General features: G+C 41.0%; 1 protein-coding gene across 3 annotated transcripts in view; it reads left to right on the top strand.

Moving 5' to 3' along the window:
* The window catches only part of LOC110536799 (alpha-mannosidase 2), a 52636-nt gene extending 39028 nt beyond the window's left edge, over positions 1-13608 (top strand). For all 3 annotated transcript variants that reach the window (XM_036937026.2, XM_090191793.1, XM_090191794.1), the window contains 8 exons: positions 2681-2803; positions 3062-3176; positions 4959-5092; positions 6748-6889; positions 7407-7540; positions 8754-8945; positions 10167-10280; positions 11307-13608. In XM_036937026.2, the coding sequence (XP_036792921.2) occupies positions 2681-2803; positions 3062-3176; positions 4959-5092; positions 6748-6889; positions 7407-7540; positions 8754-8945; positions 10167-10280; positions 11307-11459 (1107 nt within the window). In that variant the 3' untranslated portion in view covers positions 11460-13608. The remainder of the gene's footprint in view (positions 1-2680; positions 2804-3061; positions 3177-4958; positions 5093-6747; positions 6890-7406; positions 7541-8753; positions 8946-10166; positions 10281-11306) is intronic.
* Positions 13609-23070: the final 9462 nt, after the last annotated feature.

Genomic DNA, 23070 nt, shown 5'->3' with positions numbered 1-23070 from the left:
GAAAGATTTATTTTTAGAAGTGCTGCACACAGGCATACAAGTCGGTCTAACTTACGTGAAACTAAAGTTTACTGAAGTGAGACTTTGTCCTTGTATTTCTTGGCTATTTACATGGACTTGTTCACAAGCTAGGTCGTTTTTTCGATGTTTGAGTTTCAACTGTTAGATAAAATAAGACAATGCTTCTACTAGTCAAACTCAATCTCACAGACACAAACATGACTCCAGACACGCTGCCGCGGTAACCTTGAAACTTTTTGTCTCATCTGTGATATTTTGGTTAAAAGACACAGGTCACAAAAAAAATTCTGAAATAATATACCACATTACTTCTTACTAGTAATACATTTCTTGTTTTAGAAACATTACAACGCATGCTCATATGATTTTTTGTGTGTTTTGTTGGTGTAATTTTAGCAGGGGAAAAATATTTTGGTTGGTAAAAAATCTGAGTGGCTTGTAGATTTTTAAAACTACCTACCACAGTGGTTGGTGGACCAAAAAGTACATTTTATGCCCTGATAGCAAAGCTTAGCACAGCATAGCACAGCACAGCAGAGCACAGCATAGTTCAGATCACAGATGTTTTATTGTCACATACACCAGATAGGTGCAGTGAAATGTGCTGTTTTACAGGGTCAGCATTAGTATTACGGTAATGCATAGCACTGCACAACACAGCATAGCATACATAGTAAAGCATAGCACTACACAACAGGGCATTGAACCAGAGTCATAAAGCGTATAGTGACTGTGACCCTGGAATATATCACACTTCTAGACTGTCAATGGGGCTGACCGGGTATCAAACCAGGGTTGTCTGTGTGACACAAGACTACATTATTCCTCTGAGCTAAAGCCTAGGCATTAGTTGTGGGATGTCATACGAGCCTTCCGGTCTCAGGCATGAGTACTCATCACATTGTTCATCAAATCAGCTCAGCTACAACAACACACGATACAGAAGGTGTCTTATTATTATACCGGTAGCTCTGTTCGCTCTCATCATTGATGCCAAACTGTCAGTGTAATGGTGATGATGTACAGTGGGCCAAAAAAGTATTTAGTCAGCCACCAATTGTGCAAGTTCTCCCACTTAAAAAGATGAGAGAGGCCTGTAATTTTCATCATAGGTACACTTCAACTATGACAGACAAAATTTGAAAAAAAATCCAGAAAATCACATTGTAGTATTTTTAATGAATTTATTTGCAAATTATGGTGGAAAATAAGTATTTGGTCACCTACAAACAAGCAAGATTTCTGGCTCTCACAGACCTGTAACTTCTTCTTTAAGAGGCTCCTCTGTCCTCCACTCGTTACCTGTATTAATGGCACCTGTTTGAACTTGTTATTGGTATAAAAGACACCTGTCCACAACCTCAAACAGTCACACTCCAAACTCCACTATGGCCAAGACCAAAGAGCTGTCAAAGGACACCAGAAACAAAATTGTAGACCTGTTCCATGCTGGGAAGACTGAATCTGCAATAAGTAAGCAGCTTGGTTTGAAGAAATCAACTGTGGGAGCAATTATTAGGAAATGGAAGACATACAAGACCACTGACAAATTTCCCTCGATCTGGGGCTCCACGCAAGATCTCACCACGTGGGGTCAAAATGATCACAAGAACGGTGAGCAAAAATCCCAGAACCACACAGGGGGACCTAGTGTGCAGAGAGCTGGGACCAAAGTAACAAAGCCTACCATCAGTAACACACTACGCCGCCAGGGACTCAAATCCTGCAGTGCCAGAAGTGTCCCCCTGCTTAAGCCAGTACATGTCCAGGCCCGTCTGAAGTTTGCTAGAGAGCATTTGGATGATCCAGAAGAAGATTGGAAGAATGTCATATGGTCAGATGAAACCAAAATATAACTTTTTGGTAAAAACTCAACTCGTCGTGTTTGGAGGACAAAGAATGCTGTTGCATCCAAAGAACACCATACCTACTGTGAAGCATGGGGGTGGAAACATCATGCTTTGGGGCTGTTTTTCTGCAAAGGGACCAGGACGACTGATCCGTGTAAAGGAAAGAATGAATGGGGCAATGTATCGTGAGATTTTGAGTGAAAACCTCCTTCCATTAGCAAGGGCATTGAAGATTAAACTTGGCTGGGTCTTTCAGCATGACAATGATCCCAAACACACCGCCCGGGCAACAAAGGAGTGGCTTCGTAAGAAGCATTTCAAGGTCCTGGAGTGGCCTAGCCAGTCTCCAGATCTCAACCCCATAGAAAATCTTTGGAGGGAGTTGAAAGTCCGTGTTGCCCAGCAACAGCCCCAAAACATCACTGCTCTAGAGGAGATCTGCATGGAGGAATGGGCCAAAATACCAGCAACAGTGTGTGAAATCCTTGTGAAGACTTACAGAAAACGTTTGACCTCTGTCATTGCCAACAAAGGATATATAACAAAGTATTGAGATAAACTTTTGTTATTGACCAAATACTTATTTTCCACCATAATTTGCAAATAAATTCATAAAAAATCCTACAATGTGATTTTCTGGATTTTTTTTCTAATTTTGACTGTCATAGTTGAAGTGTACCTGTGATGAACATTTGCAGGACTCTCTCATCTTTTTAAGTGGGAGAACTTGCACATTTGGTGGCTGACTAAATACTTTTTTGCCCCACTGTAACTGTTAAATCCCGCTGTCTTCTGACTGACACCCTCAGAGATTGAAGCTGAAAGAGAACGGCTCAGAACACCAGATCAAGGTGGAGTTTGCATGGTACGGCACAACCAGCAACCGAGATAAAAGCGGAGCCTACTTGTTCCTGCCCGACGGGGAAGCCAAGGTAATCTGACACCTTTATTAAACGTGATTGATGCTCCTTTGTCAACGTGTTTCATTGTAGCTGTACTGAAACCCTGCGAAGAATAACGGCTTCAGTTCTTACAGTTGTTCTGCTCCCCCAGTTTCCCGCTCTCTCTTCGCGCCCTTATTTGTGCTCCCTTACCAGCATGCTCTCTGTAGGAGGTATTATTGGCAGAGGATGGATGGGACATGGTGTTAGGAGTGATTTGATTCCCATTGATTTTCTGTTCTCCTCCAGATGTACTCTCCCGCCCGGTCTCCAGTGATACGGGTAACCAAAGGTTCTGTGTTCTCTGAAATCACCACTACCTTCGATCACGTGACACACACTCTACGCCTGTATAACGTTCAAGGTAAGGATGGAAATTGTGTGTGTGCGTGCATGCATCTACAATTGTAAACAGTGGTGGGAAAAGTACCCAATTTTCATACTTGAGTAAAAGTAAAGATACCTTAATAGAAAATGACTCGAGTAAAAGTGAAAGTCACCCAGTAAAATATTACTTGAGTAAAAGTCTACAATTATTTGTTTTTAAATATACTTAAGTATTGTAAGTAAAAGTATAAATTATTTCAAATTACTTATATTAAGCAAACCAGACGACACTATTTTCTTGTTTTTAAAATGTATCGATAGTAGGGGGACATTCCAACACTCAGACATAATTTACAAACGAAGCATTTGTGTTTCGTGAGTCTGCCAGATCAGAGGCAGTAGGGATGACCACTGATGTTCTCTTGATAAGTGTGTGAATTGGACCATTTTCCTTTCCTGCTAAGCCTTCAAAATGTAACAAATACTTTTGGGTGTCAGGGGAAATGTATGGAGTAAAAGGTACATTATTTTCTTTCCGAATGTAGTGAAGTAAAAGTTGTCAAAAATATAAATAGTAAAGTACAGATACCCCCAAAAACTACTTAAGTAGTACTTTAAATTATTTTTACTTAATTAAGTACTTTACACCACTGATTGTAAAATCAACTGAAAAGCAGTACATACATGCATGGGACCTTGGATAGGTAGAGAGTAGCCTACATGTATCAGAGATAGAAAAACAGAACCTTAAGATAGCAAAAGATCCTGAAATGTTTCTCTGTGGGAGAAGATCCAAAACCCTATTCATCTTTTCATCTGTCTGTAGATGAGCTACATGAAGATTCACTCAGAGAGAGAGAAAGAGGTTTAGTCAGTGCGATACCATTGAACGGTTGCTTTCATAGAGAAAATGAGTGATGTTGGGTTGCGTGCTTGGTGAGAAAGAGGAAGCTGCTGTCATGCTACCCAGGAGACAGAGACCCTGAGGGTCCACATGTCATCTCACAGAAAAACAGTCCTTAATTGGACCCACCCATGCTGATTTTACTTAAGATAGAGAGAATGGTTTCATTGCCTATTTTGACCTGAGGTACAGCTACAGTATACAGCTTTTAGGAGATAAGGTTGCGGGACTTATTACTAGAGTTACACCATTATGTTGGTCTCATATTACTGTATTTGATGGCTCAATGTTCAGACTCAATTTTTGATTATAATTGTATGAAAAACTGCGGCAAATTTGTTCAACAGTTTTTTTTTTCGCCCGGTGGATTAATTCAATTGGGTATGTAAAATGATATCAAACAATGTAAGATATATTCCCCAAAAAATAATTTTGTGTACTAGGAGACCTTCTGTAATAAGACTATCATTAATACCGTCATTGTAAATAGGAATTTGTTCTTAACTGACTTGCCTAGTTAAATAAAGTTTAAAAATAAATACAAAATAAAAAATACCTCAAGCCAGGCCAAAGAAAAAGGAAACTTTTGAATATGTCCCATAGTCATGAATAGGAACCCAGATAAAAAAAATATTTGTCACTATAATTTTGGTCGAAAATCCAAAAAGTTATAAAATGTGAGTAAAGAAAGATCCGGACTATGTTTTTACCACAGACCTTTCCTATAACTTATCTTCCCTGAGAAATGTGTAGCAGCACCTCTGCCTGAGTAATACTGTAAGCACCACAGCATAGCGGGTGTTCAGTGTAGGCTCTATGATTGAGTTGTCGTTCTCTCTCTCTCTCTCTCTCCCTCTCCCTCTCCCTCTCCCTCTCCCTCTACCTCTACCTCTCTCTCTCTCTCTCTCTCTCTAGGTGTGGAGGGCCAGGCAGTGGAGATCTGTAACTTGGTAGATATACGGAGGGAGTTCAACCATGAAATTGCAATGAGGTTAGCATCAGATGTGGACAGCAAGGATCGATTCTTCACAGACCTCAATGGATTCCAGGTACTGTTACTGTATGACACAGATCTCTGTTTCTCTCTCTCTTTCACTCTCTCTCTTTCTCACTACCACTCTCTCTGTTCAGGCACGGCAGTGCCGTTCAATGAGAGAATGTTCATTTGTTTCGTACACACGGAAGGATAAGTGTAGAGGTTAATCGTTCACAGCTGTACAATTAGTTTATTATTGTGTCATTTTAACGTTAAATGGCTCCTCGTGTGCTTTAGTATGTTTTTAAGTTATCTGAAAGAGGGCAGGAGATAAAACTGACATCCGTCCCCTCGCCACGACCTGGGCGCGAACCAGGGACGCTCTGCACACGTCAACAGTCACCCTCAAAGCATCGTTACCCATCGCTCCACAAAAGCCACGGCCCTTGCAGAGCAAAGGGAACCACTACTTCAAGGTCTCAGAGCAAGTGACATCACCGATTGAAACGCCACTAGCGCACACCACCGCTAACTAGCTAGCCATTTCACATCGGCTACACTCACCCCCCTTTTGACCTCCTTCTCTTTCCGCAGCAACCAGTGATCCGGGTCAACAGCATCAATGTAACAGTATAGACTTTACGTCCATCCCCTCGTCCCGACCTGGGCGCGAACCAGGGACGCTCTGCACACAGACAACAGTCACCCTCTAAGCATCGTTACCCATCGCTCCACAAAAGTCAAGGCCCTTGAAGAGCAAGGGGAACCACTACTTCAAGGTCTCAGAGCAAGTGACGTCACCGATTGAAACGCCACTAGCGCGCACCACCGCTAACTAGCTAGCAATTTCACATCGGCTACACAAAGAAACATAGAAAACAGAACCATGTACAGTATACTAGCTATAGCCCAGAGCTCTGCAGTATACCAGCTACTGTCACACATTCCAACCCAAGAAATACTGTTTCTTGCTACTGAACTGGCTTGTGCTTGGTCAATTATGACATGATTAGCAATTAACTATGATAGAAATGGCTATTTTGTAGCATTAGCTTGACATTGGAACTAGCTGAATGGGGAAATATTAGCTGTCCAAGTTCCCAGAAGGGACTTCCTTGACGTCTTCCATTTTGTGTCATGACATAAAGTTTTGAATTGTAAACAAAAGCTGAAACGATTTGAATTTGTTTGTGGGAGAATCTTCAGACAGATCAGTATTTGAGCGCCTTTGCCAATTAGATACGCTGCCGTAGAGCCCCCCCCCCCCCCCCCCCTCAATCTCTATTTGCATTTTTGGCAGTCTGACCTTGATTTCAGGGATTAAGAGGGATTTACTGCCATCAGAGATGAAACGCAACTCAATGCTTAACGCAAATTAAAAACAACAACATACTTGAACAGCTTCCCGCAGCCATTGTAGTCAAAACAAACTGGTCGGCTTAATTAAGATAAAGATCCCACTCAACACACCTGTTCTCTGGTGATTCAGTATGCTTGGGGCCAGGAGTTTTTCCCCTACAAGAAAAATTCTGGGTCCTCGTTAAAGTCTAGGGCTCTGAGTTTTTCCTGGTCAGGTCACATGGTCAGGAAGTACTCCTGATGCTATGTCATAGCACTCTTGTTTCTCAAGTACCCGCATTGCGCGTCGAGGCTCATTGCACTTCAGTCCATAGCGTCACTGTATAAAGCGTGGGTATTGTGTAACCATGCTAGGTATGTTGTCTGCAGATACAGCCCAGAAGAACCATGGCCAAGCTTCCCCTTCAAGCCAACTTCTATCCCATGACCAGCATGGCCTACATCCAGGACCCTGGTACCAGACTGACCCTGCTCACTGCACAGTCTCTGGGCTCCGCCAGCCTTGTGAGTGGTGAGTGCAAGCCGGTGGATTTGTTTTCTGTTGTCTATTGGAAGGGCATCAGTACTTCAATTCTCCGGGAAAGATGACATCCCTGCTCGATTCTAAGCTTGCCATCTGTATACCAGTGGAGGCTGCTGAGGGGAGGACGGCTCATAATAATGTCTGGAAAGGAGCTAATGGAACGGCATCAAACAAATAGAACCCACATGTTTGATGTATTTGATACCATTCCACTCATTCCACTCCAGTCATTAACACGAGCCAGTCCTCCCCAATTAAGCTGCCACCAACCTCCTGTGGTGTATACAGTACATAATGCCATCAGCTATTTCGGCACCAGGATGTGAAAAGAGAGGGAGAAACAGTACGACTCGATTTAAAATGAGTAAAGTTTCTATCATGCTGTTTCTGGCCAAGCTTTAAAAGACATAACGTTCTGTACTTTGATGAATTTCTCCTATGTGACCAGAAGACACCGTGGTATGGAAATATTTCTGAAGATAACTTTTGATCTTTTCCCCTCCAGGCCAGTTGGAGGTGATTATGGATCGTCGGCTGAACCAGGATGATAACCGCGGGCTGGGCCAGGGTGTCCTGGACAACAAAGTTACCCCCAGCACTTTCCGCCTGCTCCTGGAGAAGAGGGCCAAGACCGATGGGGTACTTTCAACAGGAGTTTGAGATTGAGCTCTGTAGTTTGTAATTCTACTGTAGTTTACTGATGTTCACTGACTTTTGAAGGTCAATAACGGAGACTTGATTAACACTAGAAAAGCCTTGCCTCGGGGGACCCCCCCCCCCCCCCCCCCTTTGAGCCAATGACTCGTTTTTTGGAGTATATGTATATAAATATATGCTATTGGAAAAAGTGTAATTTGATTGTGTTTATTAAGGTCTTAAGTAACATTATAATATGAAATAACAATTATTTCAAATAACATAATGGCATTTTCATTAGGTTATGTTACTTTCGGCTATATGGAAAAAACACTAAAACACCAAAATTCAAGAGTCAAATCCATCACAAAGAAACCATTAGAATTTTGTTTTGGCAGGTCTTAAGAAACATTATACAAATAAGGAAATGTTTTTCAAAAGAACAGAATAACATATTTTAAGTTGTATTACCAGTCTTTGCTTAGTAGGCTGAGCTGTGCTGCTCATGTGGTAAACAAATGGAACAGTGGTTATTCTTGGAAAAAGTGATACTTTGAAATAGAGCTCACCTCTTGAATTTTGAGAGTTATTTGACAAAGGTAAGTGTTTTAGAAACTTCAGAATCCACTCTTTCTGATACTAGATATAAATCAAAACATCTTACTTGCGTGTGACTCTGTAGGATTTTAAAAAATGACTTTTTGGCGCTCCGTTTCCCTGCCTCTGTGTCAATTCCATGCTGTGCCCACCTCTTCATCTACAATTTGTCAATTGATAATATTGTCACCCATCAGACTATTGTCAATTTAATCTTGTCTTTAGGCTAACTCTATTATTATATGTGTGAAATGAATTTAGAAATACTTTTGGTGTAGTTTCGATGGGCCATCAGCTACACAGGCTTAGTAACGGGGAATGAGGGCAGTGGGAAAAAATGACATGTTGACATGACATTTTGTTAGCGATATTAAGATTTTAACAATGACAGAGTGTTATATAGACTTATTTAGGAAAAGTCAAGGACGGGGGGACATGACTTTAAAAATGGCAGAGTAAAAAAAAAAGTACATTTGTTTTGCGTTCACATGACGCTCTCATCTTTTGTAGTGTTAAGACATTCAGGTTAAAACATGGTCATGTATTACTTTATGATCATTCGTCTCTTTTTCCCCAGAGTATTGTCCTAATGTCCCTGGCTCTGCTTTGATATTTCTAGGGGGAGAAACCCTCACCCCTCAGCTACCCGTCTCTGCTGAGTCACGTGTCGTCGTTGTACCTGAACCACCCTCTGATCTCCATGGCTGTCAGCACGGAGGCACAGTCCCTGTCCTTGTCCGCCTTCACCCCGCTGGCCTCATCGCTGCCCTGTGACATCCACTTGGTCAATCTACGCAGCATACAGTCCAAGGTAATGCTACGGAGTACTTCCTTACAACAAGCTTATGCTTTACATTGTTACTCGTATATATGTGTCGTAAGGCTTTAATTACATTGCATTTACATGTTGTTTTGTAGTGATTTAATCATTGCTTTGTATTTGCATATCCATGGAGTTGAGACATGAACCGTTCCAATTATGTAGCTAGTAACAAAAAACGCTCAGATCATTTGCTACTGTATGTAATAATATTGTAATACAACGTTGTTATTAGAGTAGTTACAGGGTTACTACACCAGAGCAACTTCATAGAAAGACTAAGAGTTACCAAGTTTTCGAAAGCGATGACTTTTACCGCTGTGTTTTCATAGTCATGCTGTTTATTAAGATCCACCTTGGCTGTATTGATTTAAACCTACCTGGTTTCATCTCTTGTTTGTTAGGACTAAACACACACTCAGCACTCCTCCATTAACTGTCTTTATATCATCTCTGTAAATACACTACATCTCTGTGTTGTACATCTTCTATAATCTCCTACTTTGTTGTCGCATGCCCCGTTAACTCTGATGATAGAGCTGTCTCTCATGTCAAAGATCGAGCTAATTGTTCCGCTAAGAAGGGGAATCTGCTGACCAATTTGCTCAACTATCGATTGTAAAAACACGCTCTGACATCCAATTTGACTCTGAGAACAAATCAAAAGAGGAGACGGTAGCGTGAAATGTGTTAGAGACGAGGGCTTTGTATGGAGTTACACGAATACTCACATGATGACACCACTGCCACTACTACCAGCCCACTTAGTATGCACTGTGGCATCTCTCCATTTACTCAGCCAGGGACTGTGGATGGAAAAGAAACACTATTTCTGGAGGGAGGATGAAATTGACTTGGACTTGTGCTGTCAGCTAGTAAACTACAGTAGTTACCCTGTTTTAGAGTCAGACCTGGGTTTAAATACGATTTGAAATCTTTGAAATACCTTAAGCCTTTGCTCTCGCCTTCATGGAGTTCCAGATAGGAGTGTTTGCAGTGTTGAAACTACTCTATTGGTCCATTAAGCCAGTCAATTTTTGAATAGTATGTGAACCCAGGTCTGTTTCAGAATCAGCTCCTCGAACATGGCTGTGGAAATGCAGCTGACCTGTGAAAGGGTGGTCTCTATAATTGCTCCAGTGTTGAGGCTGGGGTGGGGGGCGACAGTTGGGGTCTTTGTGGGGACTAAATAATTTGTCACTGGTCCTACAGGAGGACGGGGGTGGTCCGTCGGACGAGGCGGCTTTGATTCTGCACAGAAAAGGCTTTGACTGCGCCTTCTCCAATAGGAACACAGGGCTACTGTGTGCCACCACGCAGGGGAAGGTAAACCTGCCACACACATGCCGACACGCTGACACACACACAGGAGCACACAGGCACAGGCATAAACACACAGAGAGACACCCGTGCATGCATGCACACAAACACGCACATGATATACTGAAGAGAGAGAAGAGATATACTGAAAAAAAATTAACTCAACATTTGAAGTGTTTCATGAGCTGAAATAAAAGATCCCAGAAATGTTCCATATGCAAAAAAATAATTTATCTCAAATGTTGTGCACAATCTGTTTACATCCCTGTTAGTCAGCATTTCTCCTTTGTCAAGATAATCTGTCCATCTGACAGGTGTGGCATTTCAAGAAGCTGATTAAACAGCATGATCATTACAGAGGTGCACCTTGTGCTGAGGACAATAAAAGGCCACACTAAAATGTGAGGTTTTGTCACTCAACACAATGCCACAATGTCTCAAGTTTTGAGGGAGCGTGCAATTGGCATGCTAACTGCAGGAATGTCCACCACTGTTGCCAGAGAATTGAATGTTCATTTCTCTACAATAACGTTGTTTTAGAGAATTTGTCAGTATGTCCAATCAACCTCACAATCGCAGATCACATGTAACCAATCCAGCCCAGGACCTCCAAATCCGGCTTCTTCACCTGCAGGATCGTCTGAGGCCAGCCACTCAGACAGCTGATGAAACTGAGGAGTATTTCTGTCTGTAATAAAGCCCTTTTGAAAAACTCATTCTGATTGGCAGGGCCTGGCTCCCCAGTGGGTGGGCCTATGCCAATTCATGTGAAAACCATAGATTAGGGCCTAGGTAATTTATGTCAATTAACTGATTTCCTAATATGAACTGTAACACAGTGAAACCTTAGAAATGTTTTGCATGTTGCGTTTATATTTTTGCTCAGTATACTCAAGCCTATTAATATCTTCTAAAATAGTAGGATCTTTCATCATGATCAAAGCCGGCGTTAAATACTTTTATTAAACCATCAACTCCTTTTATAATGGGAATATAACGTCACTGTTCATGTTTGGTTTGGTTCTCTCACAGATCCACACGGAGAAGCTGTTTTCAGAACTGAGATTCCAGAGCATCATCCCAGTGTCCCTGACTCTGATGCATACGACTGAGGGAGGGTCGAGCAAAGAGGAAATCAGACTGAAACCAATGGAGATCAGCACATACCGCGTGCAGCTGACATGACAGCTGGCCAGAGAGCCTAGTGCCTAGTCTGCCACGGCACATGCCCAAAATCTGGCCTCTGTTCCTGTGCCGAAAAACATTGTCAGCGAGGCTATGCAGAAGCCTAGGGACATAGTACATCCTTGGAACAGACGGAAGGAGGGAAAGAGGAAGAGAGAAAGAAGGAGAGAGGGAGGAGGATTAGGAAGGAGGGAGGAGGGGAAGAAAGGAGGAGAAGGAAATGGAACTTGATTAAGCTTCATTTTAAAAGTGCAGTATGATATCGTTTGAATCCAGTATCCCTAGTTATCCTGCAGTTTCAGGTTCTGTATGTGTTGTGAAGGTTTGTGTTGCAATTTCACTTGAACTCACTCTACTGAGAAGACCACAGGTCCACATTTCCTTTTCCACTAATATGATTTTGTACAATGTGATTCCTTGTCTTGTTTTACCAAGGTATGGTTTCAATCATAGTGAATATTGCTTAATGTCCTTGGCATGCCGAAAAAAAGATTTGAACAACAACTGATTCTAAATATATATTTTTTATATGTTTCATTGCAAGTGAGATGCAGTTTTTATTTTTCCAAAGAGCAAAAATGTGCCTTATTTCTCAATTTCATAATGAGCCCAATGTACATATGTTGTTCCCCTTGGAGAAAAATGTACGTTAGAATTTACTATCAATGCGAAATTACTGCAGCAAATAGTTATATAATTGACATGTGACATCACATTCATTGAGAAAGGTCTGTTATTGTGACCGTCATATACATATTGTTGTGAATTATCCCGTTTTTGTTGTTTTACACAGCTATGCCACTCTTGGTACAGCGCACCAGTCAGTCAGATGTTTTGATAAAGAAATGTTCAAAGGTGTATCAATAATAAAGCCTTTTAATCAGTTGCAGGAAAACGGCACCGCGGGTTAACTTGGAATGTCCACACTGTGTTGAGGTGTTACTGTGAAAACAGACACACCCCACAAGCTGTTCCTCTCTGGGAAAATGTCCTAATTGGATGTTGGTGAAAAAAACACACCTGTAGCGTTAACTTTCAAAGCCAGTTTCCCAGATATGGAAAAACCCAGGTTCTGCATTAGAAAGCACTTTCAATGGAAATTTGGCATTGAACATGCTTTTTAGTCCAGGACTAGGCTTAATCTGTGTCCGGGAAACCGCCACTCAGCGTGGTTTATTATAATCTGCAATTGATTGAATTGGGGCCTACAGCCTAGATATCAAACTATGCAACTGATCCAACTCACCATTGATACCGTATATGCAGCAATCCCCTCTTTTCTCCTCATGCATCTGAATGAGTTGAATCCTCTAAATCTACAATAGTTAGTCATTACATTCTAGAGACACATTTTGTTACTATGGCCAAAAGCGTACGACTGCTTGCTTAAGCATATGACACATGCCAAAGGTCACAAATCCTGTCATATTTGCGCAACTATTTTTGTTTTGTTCCGTTCTTGCCTGTGATCTTGGCTAACAGATGGAATGCCTTAAACTGGTACCTTGACTGAGCCATTTTCAAATCCACTTCAACATGTTGCCATGGGTTTTTTTAATTAATGTTTTGAACACGTTTGTGAAGTTCCAAGGAGATGGAAATGTTCCCTTACATTTCCTGGGGTGTTTTTAGGTGAGTGTATCTTATGTGTGATACGGAAGAATGCCTAGCTATTCTGGTGGTCAAATAATTGCACCTTCACTGTCATGGTAAGGAATTAGAATTCTTGGGACATTGGTTGCAATTTTTTTTAAATGTCTATTTGTGTCAATGTAAATGAATGTGGAAATGGTTGTTCCGTAATGTTTGAATGTGAATGGGAATGTCAAAGCTAGTTTAATAGTTTTATCACATCTGATTAAATTATGGGGGAAAATGTATTATCTCCTTTATGAGTGACAAAAGTCCATTTCAAGACAGAAGATGGTCTAGGAGGATTTGAAATTAAAAGCACATTTGAGAAACAATACACTTTACTTGGTATAGAATTGTAATTGTTCTATTGTCTGTCTTTGAAACTCAGCATTAGGGTATGGTGTTATGCGCAAATCTCTTTCTACCAATGTTGCTTGTTGAGAGTAAAATGTTGTCATTGTTTATCTTTCTGTAAATGTCATATAATGGGAGAATAAAAAATAATAAAATCCAAGTTAGTTTTGTCGATTAAATAAAGTGCATAAAACCATTTGCACTTGTTGAATGCAAGACAATATTTCCCCCCAAAAAGGAACTCAGTCTGGCTTTCAACTTAATCTTAACAGCTGTAATAGTAGGCTGCACAAGGTGCAATTTCAAAATTGGATAGTGCATCATCAGTTTTCCTCTTGTCATGCCAGTCATTGCACAGTCATAAAGTTGAAATTGGAAGTTTACATACATTTAGGTTGGAGTCATTAAAACTTGTTTTTCAATCACTCCACAAATTTCTTTTTAACAAACTATAGTTTTGGCAAGTTGGTTAGGACATCTACTTTGTGCATGACACAAGTCATTTTTCCAACAATTGTTTCAGACAGATTATTTAACTTATAATTCACTGTATCACAATTCCAGTGGGTCAGAAGTTTACATACACTAAGTTGACTGTGCCTTTAAACAGCTTGGAAAATTCCCGAAAATGATGTCAATGCTTCAGAAGCTTCTGATAGGCTACCTGACATAATTTGAGTTAATTGGAGGTGTATTTGGATGTATTTCAAGGCCTATCTTCAAACTCAGTGCCTCTGCTTGACATCATGGGAAAATCAAAAGAAATCAGCCAAGACCTCTGAAAAAAAATTGTAGACCTCCACAAGTCTGGTTTATCCTTGGGAGCAATTTCCAAATGCCTGAAGGTACCACGTTCATCTGTACAAAGAATAGTACACAAGTATAAACACCATGGGACCACGCAGCCGTCATACCGCATCTGTCTCCTAGAAATGAACGTACTTTGGTGGGAAACAGGTACAAAAGTATCTATATCCACAGTAAAACTAGTCCTATATCGACATAACCTGGAAGGCCGCTCAGCAAGGAAGAAGCCACTGCTCCAAAACCGCCATAAAAAAATCCAGACTACAGTTTGCAACTACACATGGGGACAAAGATCACACTTTTTGGATAAAAGTCCTCTGGTCTGATAAAACAAAAATATAACTTTTTGGCCGTAATGACCATCGTTATGTTTAGAGGAAAAAGGGGGAGGCTTGCATCATGTTGTGGGGATGCTTTGCTGCAGGAGGGCCTATGCACTTCACAAAATAGATTGCATCATGGGGCAGGGAAATTATGTAGATATATTGAAGCAACAGCTCAAGACATCAGTCAGGAAGTTAAAGCTTGGTGGCAAATGGGTCTTCCAAATGGACAATGACCCCAAGCATACTTCCAAAGTTGTGGCGAAATGGCTTAAGGACAACAAAGTCAAGGTATTGGAGTGGCCATCACAAAGCCCTGACCTAAATCATATAGAACATTTGTGGGCAGAACTGAAAAAGCGTGTACGAGCAAGGAGGCCTACAAACCTGACTCAGTTACACCAGCTCTGTCAGGAGGAATGGGCCAAAATTCACCCAACTTATTGTGGGAAGCTTGTGGAAGGCTACCCGAAACATTTGACCAAGTTAAACTATTTAAAGGCAACACTACCAAATACTAATTGAGTGTATGTAAACTTCTGACCCACTGGGAATGTGATGAAAGAAACAAAAGCTGAAATAAAGAATTCTCTCTACTATTATTCTGACATTTCACATACTTCAAATAAAGTGCTGATCCTAACTAACCTAAGACAGGGAATTTTTACTAGGATTAAATGTCAGGAATTGTGAAAAACTGAGTTTAAATGTATTTGGCTACAGTGTATGTAAACATTCGACTTCAACTGTACGTATGTAAACACATCGCTCCGGATGCATGATTGTTCCTAAAAGTATTCATGTTTATTTTATACCAGTTTCAAGTTATAAAGACTTGCTTAGTCATCCAAATCAACATGATTTTTTAAAAATCTATTAATTCTTAAATTAGTATATTTAATTTTTAACATCTATTTTAAATTCGGGGTGGACTGTACTGTGGGACTAATGGTTCTGGTTCTGCAAAGTCTTGCTTGCTGTGCCTTCAGATGTTTATGAGTCTCTGCATCAACCCAAAGACAGAGCAGGATGGGTTTCTAGACATATTATGGGCTGGTTACCCAGACCAAGATTAAGCCAAGTTCTGGACTGAAAATCACTTTCACTGGAGATTCTAAATTGAGCATGTTTTTGTAGTTTAGGCTTCATCTGGGTGTCTCAAAAACTGGCCCATATATAATCTACACACTAAATTAACTTGTCTCTCTCTCTCTTTTCATTTCTTTCATTATCACTAAAAGTACTGTATGTCATCCTCTTTTCCAGGAAGGGATGCATCCGAGGGTTCATGGCAAACGGCAATCCATGTAAATCATGGAGAAAAGGAGTGGGAAACCAAGAAAACATTGAAATTAGCAAAAATATAACAACATCTATTTTAGTCTTGGTAATTCATTTTTCAACATCTTTAGATATTAGGCCTATATGACTCTACATTGCAGACATTACAGTTTAAAGTAAGAGTATGTTCCAACAGCTTGGGTTAGCCATTATATTTACACTAAAAGTCTAATCTAAAGCAGTAATTCCCTATCCTGGTCTGCAGTTTGTCAGGGTTTTCACTGAGTTTGGTGTCATCTGTTCCTTCGCTAGCTGGCACCGACGCCTGGCAGCTGCGCTACAGTGCTGTTCAGGCTTTGGTGTAAGTATGCTGAGGGCTCAGCGGAGCCGTGTTGCAGGAAGGGCTAAGGAATGTGGCCTGGATCGCTCTGCAGGAACACCTGAGCCAAGAAACAGACCAGAGAGTCCGAGACGCCCCCAGGGTTCTAGAGGTACTAAATTGTACATACTGAGTGTGTGTTGTCTAAGGTTTTCCTGGTCATGTCACATGGTCAAGAAGTACTCTGGGCCTTATCTCAAATGTCAACTTACTCTCAAATAAAAGAGATGTCTGACTTTTAATATCCAACCGCTGTGTTGTCACAACAACTGCCTTTCCCTTTACAAAGCATTGGCTAATTCGCAAACAGATCTGGTTACCAGATTAGAGCTGAATCAAGTCGTTAGGAAAGTCCTAATTTGTCACAGTCTGTAGTATGGCAGATTCTGGAAACGAATATATAGCCTACACTGTCATGGTGTTGCACTAATAAAAAGTTTAAATATTGAGGAACAAGACTACAATAGACAGCTCAAACCAACCAGTCGTCTTTTTACAGCTCGTCTCTCAGCAGGAAGAGGTGGTGTTACACCTGGGACTGCTGGCTGACATCGTTTTATACGCAGTACCAACTGGGAAGACAATGCCAGGGCACCTGGTACATGTCATACTCCTGACAGTCTGCCTGAGCCTACAGCACAACACAGATTACATGGGGAAAGCATCAGGATGTAGCTACGGGATATTCAAACATTAAACACCTGCACAGATGGCATGATGCCCTTATATTAGTCTCCTCGATAAGTAATGTGTTATTGTGGCATAGTGCAACGCTACAGATGTGAACTTCAGTGAACTTGAATACACTTTGCTGATGATAAGGTTAAACTAATCATAAACCAAATACATTTTGGGGAAAGAATTCATATTATTCCACTTAGCAGACACCTATCCAAAGCAACTGACAGTCCAGTTAGTGTATAGCTTTTTCGTATGTATGTGAATCCATGACCTTGGTGCACTCGTACAAACTGATCAACACATGACCGAAGTAAATATTTTAGGTTTGTTAGAATAGTCATGGAACTCTTACTGGTGCTGAATCATCTTGAAAAGGTCCCAGTCCACAAATAATCTACCCTGGATGTAACATGAAGTGCACTGAGACCAGTATGTTAGGATATGGTTGTTAGCATGACTCACACTGAGACAAAGCTAAAAGAGAAACAGAAGTTTACAGACGTCTTTTAATGTTTTTCAACAACAACACAATTTACACCCATTAGTTGCACGTACGTGCACACACACACCCAAGAACACATGTATTTTTCTTCAATGCGGTTTGAAATTGAGGTCCGTTTCTTTGAGTAGAAAAAACAATTAGTCATGTTAAAAACTTAATAAATTACAATGTTTATTTTATACATATAGTACAATGCCTTTAAAAAAAATCATGAAGATGGAATTTGCTTCTTTGGTATCCACTCATGTTTCCAGAGATGTGAGAGAAGAAGAAATAACCCAGCCAAAAGATTCCAATACTATTTAGAAGATGCTTTTATCCAAAATGACCTACAGTCATGTGTATCGGCGGCCCCCAGAATTGAACCCACAACCCTGGTGGTGTAAGGGCCATGCTCTACCAACTGAGCCTTACAGGATCACTATGAAGTTGCAAAGGTGAACGACACATAATACAATTCAAGTTCTTGCCGTTTTACAAGTAGGCTAATCTGTAAACTTGGTACATAGGTTATTTTTCCACACACATTGATATGTACTAAAAAGGACCCAATATCTGTCCCCTCTGATTCAGAGGGGTCGGGTTAAATGAAGATTTTGGTTGAATGCATTCTGTTGTGCAACTGACTAGGTATCCTCTTCCCAGTCTACCTTGAGCCTTTTCAAATTGGGCTTTGGAGACATATCAGTACAGACCCAGTGCAATACTGGCTCTCCCAGGTAAAAGAGGGCAGGAATCTGTTCTGTATATACCGAGGCATTGTCCAATGACATCAGAAGGGAATCCAGGGAATCTAAAGAGAAAACACAGTGTTTGTCTTGATTTACTCAAAAACGATATGTGTTAATAGCTAAGACATAACCATATTATTCATTATCATTATAATTACCAAGGCCCTAAATATTTATTGACCATGTAAATAACTCAGGGCTTGGTCCAATCATTACAGTACAAAGTGCACTCTCTTTCCAAGTTGACCAAAATAACAGCTATGCCCATTAGGGTTTATAATAGGCACTATTAAGGTCTCATTGATAACCCACAATTTAGAATTTTGCCATGGCACAAACCAAGCAAGAGCAGCTCTGTACAGGCCAGAGGAAGCTCAATGTGGTCTCCCTCTCCCATGCATTTCAGTCCAGCTCTGTGCTGTTGAGGGAACATCTGATTACTTTGAGGTGTACAGCAGGGTTGGGGTCAATTCCGTTTCAATTCCAGTCCATTTAGAAAGCAAAAGAAATTCCCATTCCAAATGTTCCTAATTAAAAAGCATTAGAGAATTGGAATTTCAGTGTATACTTTCTGAATCAACTGTACTTTAAATGAAATTGACCCCAAACCTAGCGTCCAGTGAAATAGCCACACATATTAGATTTTGTCACCATCTGCTGGGAATTCTGTGAACAGTAGAAGAAAACGGTTGGGGATGGAAAGCGGGACATTGATGGCAGAATTATGATCATATGGGCACGTTTTAAAATGTTTTTCAATGGGAAATGAACATATGGTCAGCTGTTTTTTCACCCGAATTGCTAACAACCCATGCGCAACCATCGACTATAGCCAATGTGATAATGTGAAAATCTGAGGCCCGCACCCAACCCTAACCAGCTTCAGGCTACATACAGTAAGAGACAGCATAACTCGTTTTTGGTAGAGGGTGCAGTATTTTTTGTTGTCGCCTAATTTAAATATGTTTTGTTTATAATTTCTAACATTTTGGTAGGTTATTTCGAGAGTTTGGGACTAGAAGGTTCTATCTGCATTTTTGTCAAAAATGTGTTATTGACATAGCCGTGTTCTGTTCAATGGTTTCTACCAATATAGTACTCTAAATAACCCAATCCATGTTGATAAGTTCAAAAGAATACAAGATAAAAATCGCTGACACCATTTAAACCAATGAGTGTTCGGGTCTTTAAAGCCAATTATCTCAGAATCATATTTTGGCAGAGAACCTTATAGCCCCAAGCTCTCGATTTGTTAGTCAACTGTGTGTAATTAGATACATGTAACTTCTTTTCTGTCATTATATGTTGCCCTAGAATACAAAATAAATCCTTGCTCACCAGAATGTCATAAATCAATAGAATTAATGCACTATATATATAAAACTATGTGGACACTCCTTCAAATTAGTGGATTATGCAATTTCAGCCACACCCATTGCTGACAAAATGGAGCACACAGCCATGCAAGCTCCATAGACAAACATTGGCAGTAGAACTGAAGAGCTCAGTGACTATCAACGTGGTAGCGTCATAGGATGCCACCTTTTCCAAGTCAATTTGCCAATTTTCTGACAAGCTAGAGCTGCCCGGTCAACTGTAAGTGCTGTCATTGTGAAGTTGAAATGTCTAGGAGAAAAAAAGAAAAAAAAAGACTTACGAAGTGGTAGGTCACACAAGCTCACAGAATGGGACTTCACAGAACAGGACCGTCAAGTGCTGAAGCGCACAGCAAGTAAAAATCGTCTGTCCTCGGTCGCAACACTCACTACCAAGTTCCAAACTGCCTCTGGAAGCAACTTCAGCACAAGTACTGTTCATTAGGTGCTTCATGAAATGGGTTTCCATGGCCGAGCAGCAGCACACAAACCTAAGTTCACCATGCGCAATACCAAGCGTCGGCTGAAGTGGTGTAAAGCTCGCCACCATTGGACTCTGGAGCAGTGGAAACATGTTCTGTGGAGTGATGAATCACACTTCACCATCTGGCAGTCTGATGGACAAATCTGGGTTTGGCAGATGCCAGGAGAATGATACCATAGTGCCAACTGTAAGTTTGGTGGAGGAAGAATAAGGGTCTGGGGCTGTTTTCCATGGTTCAGGCTAGGCCCCTTTGTTCCAGTGAAGGAAAATCTTAACACTACAGCATACAATGACATTCTAGACGTTTCTGTAGTTCCAACTTTTTGGCAAAAGTTTGGGGAAGGCCCTTTCCTGTTTCATCATGACAATGCCCCGTGCACAAAGCGAGGTCCATACAGAAATGGTTTGTCGAGAACGGTGTGGAAGAACTTTACTGGCCTGCACAGAACCCTGACCTCAACCCCATCAAACACCTTTGGGATTAATTGGAACGCCAACTGTGAGCCAGGCCTAATCGCCCAACATCAGTGCCTGAACTCACTAATGCTTTTTTGGCTGAATGGAAGCAAGTCCCCGCAGCAATGTTACAACTTCTAGTGGAAAGCCTTCCCAGAAGAGTGGAGGCTGTTATAGCAGCAAAGGGGTGAACAACTCCATATTAATGCCCATGATTTTGGAATGAGATGTTCGATGAGCAGGTGTCCACATACTTTTGGTCATGTAGTGTACTTCAATCTTGTTGACATTGTAAAGATGTATCTGTCATCTCTACTTCTTTTGCAGTACCAGGAGGCACCAGTGAGAAAATACAATACAAAAATAAGAAAAATCAGGGGAAAGATTTTTTTCAGTTTGACCGATTGTAAGGAAAGAGAGCTGTGAAAATGACCCAACATGTTCCTTATCATATTTCAGCTAGGCTTGGATGCATATTTTATGTGTTTGAAATATCAGCTTTTATGAGGCTGATAATTATTATTTTTTTTAACTAGGCAAGTCAGTTAAGAACAAATTCTTGTTTTACAATGGCGGCCAACAAATATAACAATAACAAAAATAGAACAACATACAATACATGTAAGTACCTGATTATAGACACAAGAAAGCAGATTAGCACATGTTAATGTCTGTATATTCTTGATTCATCTGTTAGCATGGAAATAACAGGGCATTACCGTGACCGTAACAATTAGAGCGTGCAAGCTAATTCACTCCTTCTTACAGCAATAACACAAAAGCACATCCTAGTTGCCCCCAATATATAACAGGTACCGTACACACATATACAGTGTATTCGGAAAGTATTCAGACCCCTTGACCTTTTCCACATTTTGTTAGTTAAAGCCTTATTCTAAAATTGATTATAAAAAAAATCTTCATCAAAAAAATCAATGTCAATCCCCGCACAATACCCCATTTTGACAAAGCAAAAATAGTTTTATTATTTTTGCAAATGTATAAAAAAAAATTTTTTTTAAATCTACAGAAATATCACATTTACATAAGTATTCAGACTCTTTACTCAGTACTTGTTGAAGCACCTTTGGCACCACACAAGCTTGGCACACTTATATTTGGGGAGCTTCTCCCATTCTTCTCTGCAGATCCTCTCAAGCTCTGTCAGGTTGGATGGGTAGCGTTGCAGCACAGCTATTTTCAGGTCTCTCCAGAGATGTACGATTGGGTTCAAGTCCGGGCTCTGTCTGGGCCACTCAAGGACATTCAGAATTTGTCCTGAAGCAACTACTGCGTTTTCTGTGAACCTTCGTCCCAGTCTGAGGTCCTGAGAGCTCTGGAGCATCCCAACAGCAGGATGTTGCCACCATCTTGCTTCACCGTAAACCTTGTTTAGAGAAAGGATATCTCAGTTTCAAGGTCACAGCTTAGAGAGAAGAAGCCTCGTGAGGTATTGATCTGTCACATGCATGACCCAGTATTGGTCGGTCACATGAATGAAGCAAACGTTAATGATGAATTAATTATGAATGAATAAGCTATATAACTGCAAGTATAACTTGTCTGTATATGAGGGAACTAACAAGACTGCCCCGATAGAGCTCCTGACATACAGTGGGGCAAAAAAGTATTTAGTCAGCCACCAATTGTGCAAGTTCTCCCACTTAAAAAGATGAGAGAGGCCTGTAATTTTCATCATAGGTACACTTCAACTATGACAGACAAAATGAGAAATATTAGGAAATGGAAGACATACAAGACCACTGATAATCTCCCTCGATCTGGGGCTCCACGCAAGATCTCACCCGGTGGGGTCAAAATGATCACAAAAAATCCCAGAACAACACGGGGGGGATCTAGTGAATGACCTGCAGAGAGCTGGGACCAAAGTAACAAAGCCTACCATCAGTAATACACTACGCCGCCAGGGACTCAAATCCTGCAGTGCCAGACGTGTCCCCCTGCTTAAGCCAGTACATGTCCAGGCCCGTCTGAAGTTTGCTAGAGAGCATTTGGATGATCCAGAAGAAGATTGGGAGAATGTCATATGGTCAGATGAAACCAAAATATAACTTTTTGGTAAAAACTCAACTCGTCGTGTTTGGAGGACAAAGAATGCTGAGTTGCATCCAAAGAACACCATACCTACTGTGAAGCATGGGTTGGAAACATCATGCTTTGGGGCTGTTTTTCTGCAAAGGGACCAGGACGACTGATCCGTGTAAAGGAAAGAATGAATGGGGCCATGTGTTGTGAGATTTTGAGTGAAAATCTCCTTCCATCAGCAAGGGCATTGAAGATGAAACATGGCTGGGTCTTTCAGCATGACAATGATCCCAAACACACCGCCCGGGCAACAAAGGAGTGGCTTCGTAAGAAGCATTTCAAGGTCCTGGAGTGGCCTAGCCAGTCTCCAGATCTCAACCCCATAGAAAATCTTTGGAGGGAGTTGAAAGTCCGTGTTGCCCAGCAACAGCCCCAAAACATCACTGCTCTAGAGGAGATCTGCATGGAGGAATGGGCCAAAATACCAGCAACAGTGTGTGAAAACCTTGTGAAGACTTACAGAAAATGTTTGACCTCTGTCATTGCCAACAAAGGG

This window comes from Oncorhynchus mykiss, chromosome 12, assembly GCF_057628025.1.
Source record: "Oncorhynchus mykiss isolate SJ-2025 chromosome 12, ASM5762802v1, whole genome shotgun sequence".
NCBI lineage: Eukaryota > Metazoa > Chordata > Actinopteri > Salmoniformes > Salmonidae > Oncorhynchus > Oncorhynchus mykiss.
The sequence above is the reverse complement of the archived record's forward strand: the minus strand, read 5'-3'. Positions and strand labels throughout refer to the sequence as shown.